We start from the raw sequence: 12,690 nt of genomic DNA, 5'->3' as shown, positions 1-12,690 counted from the left end.
GAGGGTCCGTGAAGGGCCAAAGAGAGCTGTTCCATGCCATGGGGTCTCTGACTCCAGGCTAACAAAGGGGTGATGAGTGAAGTGTCCTCTAACCCTAGAATATACTCAACGCGTTCAAAACCCCAGAATTCTATTTGTGTTAAGAATGAAAGCATCATATTCAGATCTTTGCTGATCAGCAATTAAATAATGACAACCCCAGAAGTAAGTGTGCCAGTAGAATTTTTACCACGTAAGCACTTCCACTGCTCCAAACACTGCCAGGCCTTTCCTATACATCCTCTTTCCCTGCATTCACCCCCTTCTTCCACCTCCAGAGAAACTCTCAACATGATTTTTCTACCTTTTTTACCCTATCTGCAGTTGTATTTTGTCTTGTAATTTGAGCCTTCTCATTGTGATATCATTTTAAATCTTGGTAAGAAACACCTCGATATGGGGGCGCCTGGGTGGTCAGTGGGTTAAGCCGCTGCCTTCGGCTCAGGTCGTGATCTCAGGGTCCTGGGATCGAGTCCCGCATCGGGCTCTCCGCTCAGCAGCGAGCCTGCTTCCCTCTCTCTCTCCCTCTCTGCCTGCCTCTTCATCTACTTGTGATCTCTCTCTGTCAAATAAATAAATAAAATCTTAAAAATAAAAAAAAAGAAAGAAAGAAACACCTTGATATGGAAATGCAAATAATGAACTCGTGTGGGTTGTGTTATGTGTATGTATGTGTGTGTGTGTATATATAACCCAGGTACCAGGTCTCTCACCCCACTCATCTCTTCAATACTGTCAGTAGGTGCTCTGGAAGCAAATGCAAAGAAGGAGGTAGGAGTGTAAGGGGTTCATTGGGAGGCAGAGGAAGCAGGGGATCTGATGTGTGTGAAGGTAAAGAGGAGAGGAAGCAGGGGCTCAGTTGGGATGGATCTAGGCTGTCACTGGCTGGGGGCCGCAGGGAGAATGTAACCTTAGCCTGAAAACTGAGGCCTATCCTGATGGCACTAACAGCAGGAGGCTGTCAGTTTACAGCGTTCCTCACTGCTGAATGGCAAATTCTTTCAAGGACAGAAATCTGCTTGGCCCACCTCCCTGGCTGCCAGAAACAGATTAAGAAACTGTGGCCAAGAGGTTAAGTGACTTACTCAAGATCACACAGATAGCAAGTGATAGAACTGAATGTTGACTCTTTGACTAGACACGATGTTCTTTGCATTGCATACTGGAAAGCAGACACATTTCTCTCTGTCTCCTTTGCTAATTTATCTGCCAAAACTTTAAAAAATGGAATAGGAAGGTTTTTTGCTTAAAAAGGTTGAGGTCAGGGGTGCCTAGGTGGCTCAGTCATTCAAGAGTCTGCCTTCGACTCAGGTCATGATTCTAGGGTCCTGGGATTGAGCCCTGCATCAGGCTCCCTGCTCGGCGGGAAGCTTGTTTCTCCCTTTCCCACTCTCCCTGCCTGTGTTCCCTCTCCCTCTCTCTCCCTCTCTTTCTCTGTGTGTGTCAAATGAACAAAATCTTAAAAGAAAATTTTTTTTTTAAAGTTGAGGCCAGAAATCGTTAACATTTTTTCATCACCATCCTTGAGCCACACGTGTCAGACCCTCAAAAAATACTGAGGAGCGAAAGACCTTCCCCCGACCCTTTCTTTCTTCCTTGCTTCTTCCTTCCTTTTATCTACCTATCTGTCTGTCTGTCTATCATCATCTATCTATATTAAAATTAACCACAGCGCATTAGGACAGAAACAGTAGAGCAGTATGATCCCAGTGGTTGAGTATCATCTCCTCCAAACCTGTTCCCTGGAAACTACCACTCCAGGCTGATCCAGAGGATGAGTGTGTCCTGAGAGCCTAGAAGATCCTTTCGTGCCACAGTCACGCTGGCCTATGACCACTTGGCCCATATCAAGCAACAAGACAAGGAATTACTAAAAGTATTTTTATCAAAAAGGTTGATTTTTAGGGTTATTCTAATTTAATATTTTCATACATTATTCAGAGAGGGTACAGCACTCCTCCAATACAGCAATCCTGAGAAACGCTTCTCATAGTATTGTCACTTCTGTTTTGCCCTGGCAACATCACAGAAAGATTAACTCCTTCTCTGCCCCTCAAAAATGATGTGAAAAAACATTAAATGGGAAGTGCTTTAGACCAACTTCCCCTTCTTCAGGGAGCATTCCCAGATCTAGTCCCTCTTGTCATATGAATGAAGCAGCAGGCTATAAATTTTCTAAAGATAATTTAAGTGAGTAATAGACCAATGGCTCTATAGTTGGCCTTCATCAATGGGAAAGTTTAATCATTGTGTTAAGCATCCAGGTGAACTGGTATATAAAAAAAAAAAAAAAAAAAAAAAAAACTAGCTGCAAACTCAGTGATTAATAAAACCAATTTCTTTCCAACAACTTTCTGGTTATATTTCCAAAAATTAGGTAAACTCCCTTAGTTCCCTTATTCAATTCCTTTGCCTAAATTGACTGTGAGTCATTATTAGTTTTTAATAACAATAGTGTACTGGCATCAAAGACTTGTATTTTTGTGACTGCAATCGACTGAAGATGTCCAAACATCTCACAGATACCTCAGTCTCAGTCCACCCGGCCACAGCTAGGACAGGAGAGCCTCAACACACAGGCTTTTTGCAGATCTACGACTCTCTACTTACACTGTAGTGGCATAAACTTCAGAAGATTTCTCTTTTCTACTTAACACCACCAAGACAAAAACCTGTGGGAATGTACTTCTTTCTCGTAGCTTGCTAATTCATTATCTTGGCAAACAAATCATGTCCTGACTGTGTACATGTTTCTGCTGTAATTGTATCACAAAGCCTAAATTCGTACCAACTTGTGAAAAGATGATGTTTGGGGCCAGGGAGTGAATTTCAGCAGGGAACTTTCCTGAAGTTTAAAAAGGATAAACTCAGCTCATGACTCAAGGTAGTGAAAAGGCAATGAGAGGAAGGAGCCTGACCACCAGGACAGTGATAAGACGGAGCTGGAAATGGGTAGTGCCTTTGGCTGGAAGGATGGTATTGAGCCACACAACAGAAACCCAGAACAATGAAAGAACAGCAAAAAGTAGACACCAGGAAACCACAACACATTTAAAGCAAAGAAACTCAAAAGTCATTCATCTGTCTATGCTAAGTGTCTGTTTCATTAATTTTTTAAAATCCTATACACACTAAAAGAAACACCAAGGTCTGCCATCCTATGGAATGAGGTAGGGGAGATGCTTTTTTTTATAGATTTGCATTAGACCCACTGCCTATATTTTATCCATGACTGTTAACTGTTGTTATCTATATTTATAATGAGTGCACACCCTAGAAATCTCTGGAACTTTCTCCCTGAGATCTCCCAACTTTGGGCCCACCACCTCACTGAGCAGTGCACTTGGAGTGACTCTCACCGAGCAGGAGGTGGTAGTAATGACACGAAAAGCAAAGGGGTTCATGCCTTTGACTCACAACATACCACAGGGGTCACTCTCCTCTCCTAGTCACTCACTGGTTTCACATGATCACTCACTGTGAGCAAGGTCATAAGTTTATTTAAAAAAAAAAAAGTATTGAAAGTCAATGCTAATGCCTAATCCTGATTTGGAAAAGTTCTATAACTGAGACCCCAGTGGCCCTGATAGTGTCTGTCTATACAGTTCTGTCATTCCAAAGACTTCACCTTTCCTACTCATGTGAAGGTTTCAGTTCATGTCCATAGTTAGTGAAGCTTAGAAAGCATGTAGAAATGCCTCACTTGTTCCCAGCTGGAAATGCACTACTGCTCTGATGCAATACTATACTTGGGGTAATGCCACAGTCGTGTTACTAACAACAGCATGTGAGAAAATGTTCCCTGCTATTTTCAGTAACCAAGTTCACTGTTCCCCATGAGAGATACCCATGTTATAACAAGTTTCACATAAGTGTGTTATCAACACACTTTGGCTTTCACATTAGAAAGAGAAAACTAATCATACTTACAGGAGGCCCCAATACAATTGGTTCTGCTTGCAAATACTGCCCCATGGACAATGGTGGGTTATGGTATAAAGCCCTTCTGGGAGATGGTGCTCTTATGGTGGTCATGTATCTTCTCTCTCTTCTGGGAGAGAAGTCTCTTCTTGTCGTGATATCTTTCCCAGGTGATACTGGCCTCCTTGGGGACAGATGCCTTCTTGGTGAAACATCTCTTTGTGACATCTCTCTTCTCAATGCAGCTTCCTTTCTTGGTGAAAGATGTCTCATGGGTGACAGATCTCTCCTAGGTGATAAATGTCTTCTGGGTGATAAATCTCCTTTGGGTATCAGATACCTCTTTGGTGAATTATCTCGACGGGGTGAAGAGTCATATCCTGGTGAGGAATGGTGGCTTGAGGGTGAGAAGTCCCTCGGAGAGGAGCTGGGCTCCGAAGACAGCATGTACTCTTCATCTGCACAACTTGGGATGTCCAACCTGTCTTTGTCCGGTTCCGAGTCTGTACTTTTACTCTGGAATAACCTCTGGTATTCTGTCATCTGAGTATCTTCACATGAGTCACTTGGTGTCATCAGCTGAGTAACCTGAATACTTGGCAAAGTAACCAAATAGCTGATCAATGAAGAATGCCCCAAGGAACTATCTGAAGGAACCCCATGGGGCACAGCGCCAACATTCACAGGCAAGGATGAGAATCTAGGAGGCTGAGGACTGGTGCTTCTTGATCTTGTTTTCGGCGTCAAATCTCCCTGATCATCAAAGTCATCGTCATCTTCATCATCTTCATCATTATCATCTCCATCCTCACCATCTGATTCTTCGGCATCTGAGAACTGATGATCAGTTGAAATGCTAGACATGCCATGCTTCTCAGCTGCTTTGTGCAAATCTTCCATCGTTTCTGAAACAATTGAATAGACAGTGAAGATCAAGGTCCAAACGTCAAGGATGGGAGCTAATTTGGACACCATCTCTTTCCAAAATCTCCCTTCCAACCCTGAAGCCCCTAGAATAGTCTCATCTCTGAACTCCTATCACACTCACTAGGCACTTACTTGGGAGATCTTACACTGGTTATTATCCTTTTATGACTAATCTGATTCATCCCCATCCAACAAAAGTACTCTAGAGTAGGACCTTATATCTCAAATGTCACATGACCCATAAAAAACACTCAACAAGTGGGTATGGATAATGCTGTTAATAATGAGGCTAGAAGAAAAGGAAAGCAACAATATGTCTCTATAGGTATAAACTTACATATAAGTAATATATCTCAGAAAGTCTGACTGGACCTCAAGTTTTCTATTCAGGTTAATGATGGATTTTTTTTTTCCCTCTTAATAGGAATAATGGCACATTAAATTGTTTTTCAAATTTCCCCAGACGTTTCATAAAATCTAAATCCCTGTCACAACACAAGAATAATTCGATCTCCTTTATGGTTGTAGAAAGAAGTATTTTCATAGTGAGGCCTTTCTTTCCCTTCAGTCAGAATTGAAATACATTTATTTCTTCTCAGTAGGTTGTAAGTAATTCAACATGTCAGATTTCTTCACTATGTTTCATATTTAATAAAATGAAATGTGATCAGTTTTTTAAAATATCAAAACTTGTTTTGTCACCCCAGCCACAAAGCTCCAGTGTGAAGAATGAAGAGGTCAGTCAACTAAATTTTGTAATACCTGCTTCTTCGGTTTCTGTATCATCCACTGATGTCATTGAAACACCCAACTCCAAACATTTCTTCATGTGTGCTTTAGACTTCATATGCTTTGTTAGGTTTCCTAGAAAACACAAGCAAAAAAAAGGATAAATTAATTCATTACAAAAATGTGATGATTGCTCCAAAATTAAAAATGAACTATATTGAGATAACATAGATTTGTTTCTACCCACTACCCCTTGCCTTGAACTTGATGAGAACAATCTGGCTCCTGAATACATGAACCACTCAGAACTTTGGCCCATTTTCAAGTTTCCTTCCCTCTAGAAGACTTGTGGAATAGGGTCATACCTTTTAAGAGTATGTTCCAAGCAAGACTGGGAATCCCAGGCTTTCCTGGCTGAGAAGAGATCTAATATCTTTGGCCCCAACAGGCCAGCCTCCTAGGCCTGGATATAAACATAAACGGGGTGACATAAACGAGGTCACACACCTCAGAGAAGGTTCAGATCAAACATTCTCATCAATACACCTGAGACCCCAGACCTTCTGGCACTGATTAAATTTAGATCAATTTCCCAGGCTCCTCACTGGTCATAAGAAAAAAATTATGCAAACTATGCAAAGGCCAATCTTGTAAATAAATTCAAAGATCCATATACACACTTAGCTAACTACTTACAGGGAATATCATTATCAGTGTTTACCATCTATCTGTCTGGTATATGTTAGCAAACTTATGACAGTAGTTTTTAAAGTTCTGCAATATTTTGGTAATTCCAAATATTTCCAGGCCCCTACATACAGTTCTTATTTATCTAAAAATGTTTTAAAGATCTCAAAAATTTTTAGAGCCAGGTCATCAAGAATTCCTAAATCTATAGATTAATTAATACATCTGTATATTAATGGAAAATACTGGCTTCTGCACAGGTGCAAGTTACCTGTGCATGTGAATGGGTGTGTAGATAGTGTCAAGATAATTTATTTAGATCTTAATATGTTTCTCTTCGTCTATTTATTCTTTCTCTTTTTTCTCCATTTCAATAGGCAGTCAGGCTTTGGACTCTCATCTTCAGGATAGGTTTTTAGTTAGAAATCTGGCTCTGAAATAACTCCACCCTGGCTTTGGTTGACTGAAGCCCCGAGCTTCTAAAGGGATTCCAGTTGGGGAAGCGGGTAGCACCGGGCTTGCAGGAGGTGCTCCTTCCACAACTGCGCTCAGCATCTGCACTCATATACATGGTTTGGGACGACAGTCACTTCAATGGAAAGCTGGAAGGGTTTCCCAGGATATTGTGCTCATTTTAAGATTCTGAGACATTTGCACATTCCTGAAGGGTGACAAGGAAATGCCAATAATGACCAAGAATAAATTATTTCCTGCTGAAATTCCATGACAGTGATCCAGAGCCAAATTTAATTTAATTTTTTTTTAAGATTATACAAACTAAGTCTTTATTTTTTTATTATTATTATTTTTTAATTTGATTTTAAAAAGCCTAGAAACATGACATTTCTTCACTCAGCGTTTCACATAGCTATACCCACGGCAAACCCCTATGCCCGGGGAAAATCTACCAGTGGTAATGACTAGCAGATCTGCAGTTTATAAAACCAAAGTTTGTATTTTCTTATGTCCTGGGGAGTCTCTTGAAGAAGTTCTAAATAAAAGGCTTGACTGCAAAGGTGGATGGTATTTAAAGGACCTTATGTTTATCTCTTTTGAAATGCAAATGAATATTCCCTCCTTTTTTACATGGCTTCAAAGGAAACCTCCCATAACAGAGATACTTCTTAATACAGAACAAACAGGTATATTGAGAGTCTACTCATTTATACTTCTGACAAACCCGGTAATACAATTTAGGATATTGGCTATGGGAGAAAATAGGTACAAATTTCTCTACCAAAGATAATCTTATCTGATATTTATTTTTCTTGACAGGTAGTGGAGCAGAATAATGGGCCTGCCAAATTTAAGTTAAAGCATAGGAAATCATATGAGGTTAGTGAGGGGGTAAAAATCCATTAGATCTACTAAAGTACATCTACAGCAAGCTGTGAACGTACTTCTACAACTCAAACGACCTCTAAGTTACTATTGTCTGTAATCTGAGAACACTGAGCATATGTACATTTCCATAATTTTATAAAATGATGGAAATACAATCAAAGCAACCTTCTTGTATAAAATATTTTCATATAAATCTACCTGTAAAAGACAGAGTATCGTTTTAACGCAGGTCCTAGTTTTATGAGATTCACAGCTGTGGTCTGAGAATAAGAAATTTTCTCTGTGCTGATAAATACACGGAACACAAGCTATCAAACTTCTATGCATAATTAATGCGACTGTGGATGGAGGGGCCCACCTGGGAGTCTGTGGGTCTCTACATTATTTATAATCTTGAAACTGACCATGGGCACATGCTTTCTTCCCAGCTGCTGCCTTGCTTTTCTAATGCCGCTGCATGAACTGTCTCCTGGTGGTATTTCAGTACCGGTGCAAAGATTATCTAGACCACACAACATTTCCAACAAAGAGTAATAGCAAGAGCAATCCAGGCAATTCTCAGCCACTTCCTTCGGAAACAACTAGCCTGGCCCCAAGTCTATAGCTCTTACTTAAGTCATAAAAGGAGCCTCAATGTCTCATGGACATCCTTTGACTGCTAACATAAGGGAGAAAATACATTTCAAAATCAAAACTGTCTTACTGTCAATGCAAGTTAGCTATCAAATGGTATTCAGAATCCAAGGTAGCCATTAAAAAAAAAAAAAAAAAGAATTTTCCTCTATAAAGATGAGAATTGTACCTTTTGTTTTGAAGGCAAAGTTACATAACTTGCATACGTAAGGCCGGACATCAGTGTGAGTACGGATATGCTTTTTGAGCATGCTTGGCTTCTTACAGCGAATCCCACATTCTTCACAAATATACTTTCCGCGTCCACGTCCTCTGACATATACATAATCTTCATTTGATTTATACCTGTTTAGAAAAGGGGAATGCCATGTGTTTTCAAATACTTCCAGTGTTTTATATATCAACCCAGAAGCTATTTTTTTGAGGGGTACATTTTTTTTTTGAGTGACAAAATTTTTATGAGGGTTCTTTACAATTATTCAACTTTACTTCTATGAAGCCTATAAAATTTATGCAGTAAATACCTGAAACCACCAAAGAATAGATTTGGCATTGAAAGCAAAATAATTTTTCTATGGTCTTCAAAATGGAATTGGGTCCCTCTATTAAGTATAGATATAGGGACTTGGGGTATAGCTGTTCAAATGGGCTTCCATAAATCTCAGACAGTGCAGAGTTGTGCCTTACTACTTTTGGATTCGAGTGCAGACTCCACACAAGAAATATCCAAAAAGTTATACCAACATATTCAAATCAACGTATATCATTCATTAACATTACATCGTCTAAGATGTGCATGCAGAACACATACACATCCCTCTAAATTTGCTAAAATAAGTATAACTGATAATAGCATTCTTCATTGCAAGCTTTAACTCTATTTTTACAATCCTGGCATGAGAGTGTCTCCAAAATTTCTAGCTTACACAGGCTGAGCTGAGCTCACCAACTGTTGTCTACAGATTTGATCCGCTCTTCCCAAGGACCATGAATTTGCACTAAAGTGGAGTCCAAATTTCAAGTAGCTTCTGGTAAGTACTGTTACATAATAAAAACTAGAGATTCTATTTTTCAATCAAATTTGCATTTGTTTCCAGAAGAATTTAATCGAGAGGTTTGAAAGGATGTCTGAGGTCATCTAGTTTAATCAAATCAGTTAACCAAGTCTTAGGTATTCACCGTGATAATGCGTGAAAGAAACTTTTCCAGTGCTCAACCATCACATTTTCTTTAGACTACAATGAAACATGATCAATCATAGAGTACAGTAGCATTCTATTGAATAATTCAATGAATATCATTATCTTTAAATCAAAGCTAGGCTAGAATTATGGGTCTAATGTCATTCTTGGAAAAATATTCCTTTCAAGAGGCTCTTTTTATAACTTCAAAATGTAAACGGACATATAAAATGCCCTAATTCAGTACAGATTTAGTTTAAAGGCACTCCATTTACAGGTTTTTTTGTTTTGGTTTTGGTTTTTTACATTCTAAGAGCATTGCCACTTCTCCATTTTGTCCTAGTAGCTAATCTGTCATCAGGAGTAAAAGTTCAACTTCATTTGTCCAACCAACTGAAGGATTTTTAGGAGAGAAAATCCAACCACATATTTAAATACTAACTCTCTTATGGATGCTATTCAATCTTAACATTATTTATGTTTTGGTCAGTACCAAAAGATCCAGGTGGGAATTAAGTAATAACAATATCATATAGAATGAAACAAATAATTTTCTAGAAAGCCAATTTTCATCACAGAAGGACACCTTATGCTTAATGTAGCCCATCATCACAGTTGATGGGAAAAGCATTTTATCTTCAGGTAATATAGTTTTATTTTTAATGTCTTACCTGTTTAACTTGCAAACAGTAAAATTCAGTATAAAATAAAGCTGCATATTAGAAAAATTTGTGCAAATAAAGTATTTTACCCTTCGACAGGTCTGAAGACCCATGAATCTACTTAGTACAAGAATTAATGGATTTTGAAAAAAATAAAAGCTATGTTTAATTAAATTACTAAATCTAGGAATTGCATAAAGCACACATCCGCTTAAAAATTTGGTCAGTAATACTTCTTTTTTAAAGTTATTCCTTTGCAATTACCAACATGAGAGGCAGTAGCACACTGCTTGGAATGAACAGCTGGTCACCCCCTGTCAGAAGTTGGGTCACAGATTAAGAAATGATTGGGATGTAGCCCATACCACAGGACAATGAAAGGAGGAAGAAATACTGTAAGGGCACAGTCCTTGTGGATCATAAAAACACAACAATAAAATATTCACATATGCTTTTTCACTTATGTCCTTCGTTGGTGGAGATGGGCTCTCCTAAGGTAATAAGAAGGTTTCTGCTAACCTAGTACAAGTGCACAGCTATGAAGACTGCTGAATATAAGCATGTTGATTCAGTCACAGGGACCTCTTAGTCTCTAAGGAAAGATAAAATCTATATTTCTCTCATTTGTGTTAAAAGATGAGGGATGTCAACAAAATATCAAGACAGGTTTCAAGACTCCATACAACTGAGGTTTCAATGTTGAAAATACTAGACATCCAAAAGGGCCAACACTAAGAGGAAAACAATTTTAATAATTCATCTCTAAACTGGTAAATCTACATGGGAAACAGATAATTCCTATCAGTAAACATTGAATGTTTTATAATCAAATAAATAACATTATTCTGTCTTCCAAATGTAACTAGAATAAATTCATGCTCATGGAATCATGTAAATTACAGATCTATTGCAGAGATATGGCTTGTTACAACAATAATGCCCCAAATGTGGTTAATATGCTTTAATATTTTTAATTTTCTCTCATGTAACTGACTGAAATTAAAATACATTTGTATTGAAATTTAAAATTAGATGTTGCACATATATGTAATTTTTCTTTACTGTATAGATATCAAAGTCATTGGGACCTTATCACTTGTGTTTCTACAACTCAGGATTCAACATTTAAAAAGAAATTCCCAAAGACAAAGAGACTGTCACAAACCATAAGAAACAGGGAAAACATGACAAATAAATGCAGTGTGGTGCCCTGGCTTGGATCCTGGGACAGAAATAGGACACTGATGGAACTGGTGAATTCCTGACAAAGTCTGGACTTCAGGTAATACTAAAAGCAATAAAATGAACCATCAAATTAACTAGTTCTTAGAATTATACATGAGTGTACATGATTATATTTTTGTAAACACACAATAAAATATGTCCATTAATATTACATAGAAAAATAATTATAAAAGTAAAATTAAAGAAGGAACAAGCTTAGATGACATCAAGAGTCTATCAATTTAGTTGATTTCATAGTGCATGAGAGGTGTGAAAATTTAAAGCAGAAGCTCAAATCTTATGAACAGGGACATTATCATTGAAAGTAAGCCTTTGAGAGCAAGGGCATGACCTCATTATCTATTACCAGCCAGACTTCAGAAATGTGAATAGAGAAGGATTTCACCTTATACTTCCAACCAGAGTAGATACTATTTTTTCCACGTGTACATTCGTGACCATTTTCTCTGACTTAGAACTGAATGTCTCACACATACATGTATGTTTCCTTACCCTCCTTCAAAGATTTTAATTCGGATTGGCTCCGTTTGTTTAGATCCAATATCTTTATCTCCATGAATATCTCCTTTCCCTCTTTCCTTTAAGATATTTCCAACTAGTTTCCTTTCTAGTTTGCTGCCAAATAAAAAGGATGCATCAGGTTTCATCTGTAGGACAAAAGAGAGAATCATTTCAAATGGTTTCCCTAAGACAGAGGAGAAGCCCACACATTCTGCTCTTCTCTAATCTCTGAAAATTAGCCTAAATTCAATTCTAAAGGGTTGCAGCCCATTTACATGAAATAAGGGATGTTAGAGATAAAAGCGGAGAATGACACTTTTAATGGAATTATCCAACATTTTGTTAAAAAATAATACTCCTCTGTTGGCACTTACTCTGTGCAACACTAATAAAAACAGAAAACATGTTCTGTATTCCTAAATACCAATGAAAACAATATCAATTAAGGACATATTTTCAAAAATTGTTGAAGGGAAATGGTAACCAGATTAAGTAAAATATATTTTTAAACTCTATTTGTTTCATTAATAATTCGGCAAAAATTCCAAGTGTCCCTTTTAGTATTTTTGCAATTTTATATGTGAGGTATCAATTGTTCATGTAGGAACAAATCAGATAACTGCTTGGAAAAATGAGTTTTGGGAGAGAAATAGAGAAAATAAATTTTAGTAAAAAGTATTGTCAATGCGAACACGCCCCCTGGAGTTTGTGGAGTTCAGTTCTGACACATGCACACTTCCTCCCAGGTCTTTCCTGTTACTGTCCATTCCCATATTCACAGAGTTCTACGTCCTGTATCCACACTTCACAATCCCCTCAAT

The 12,690-nt window shown here is 38.1% G+C and overlaps 1 protein-coding gene across 8 annotated transcripts in view; it reads right to left on the bottom strand.

Annotated features, from left to right (window-relative positions):
* HIVEP2 (HIVEP zinc finger 2) overlaps positions 1-12,690 on the bottom strand; it is a 198,818-nt gene that overhangs the window by 4,162 nt on the left and 181,966 nt on the right. For all 8 annotated transcript variants that reach the window (XM_059177388.1, XM_059177385.1, XM_059177390.1 and 5 more), the window contains 4 exons: positions 11,861-12,015; positions 8,450-8,625; positions 5,650-5,751; positions 3,970-4,865 (listed from right to left, as the gene is read on the bottom strand). In XM_059177388.1, coding sequence (XP_059033371.1) covers positions 3,970-4,865; positions 5,650-5,751; positions 8,450-8,625; positions 11,861-12,015 — 1,329 coding nt within the window. The remainder of the gene's footprint in view (positions 1-3,969; positions 4,866-5,649; positions 5,752-8,449; positions 8,626-11,860; positions 12,016-12,690) is intronic.

Source organism: Mustela lutreola, chromosome 6 (assembly GCF_030435805.1).
Source record: "Mustela lutreola isolate mMusLut2 chromosome 6, mMusLut2.pri, whole genome shotgun sequence".
NCBI classification, from domain to species: domain Eukaryota; kingdom Metazoa; phylum Chordata; class Mammalia; order Carnivora; family Mustelidae; genus Mustela; species Mustela lutreola.
Note: the sequence above shows the minus strand (reverse complement) of the source record. Positions and strands in the feature narration are given on the sequence as shown.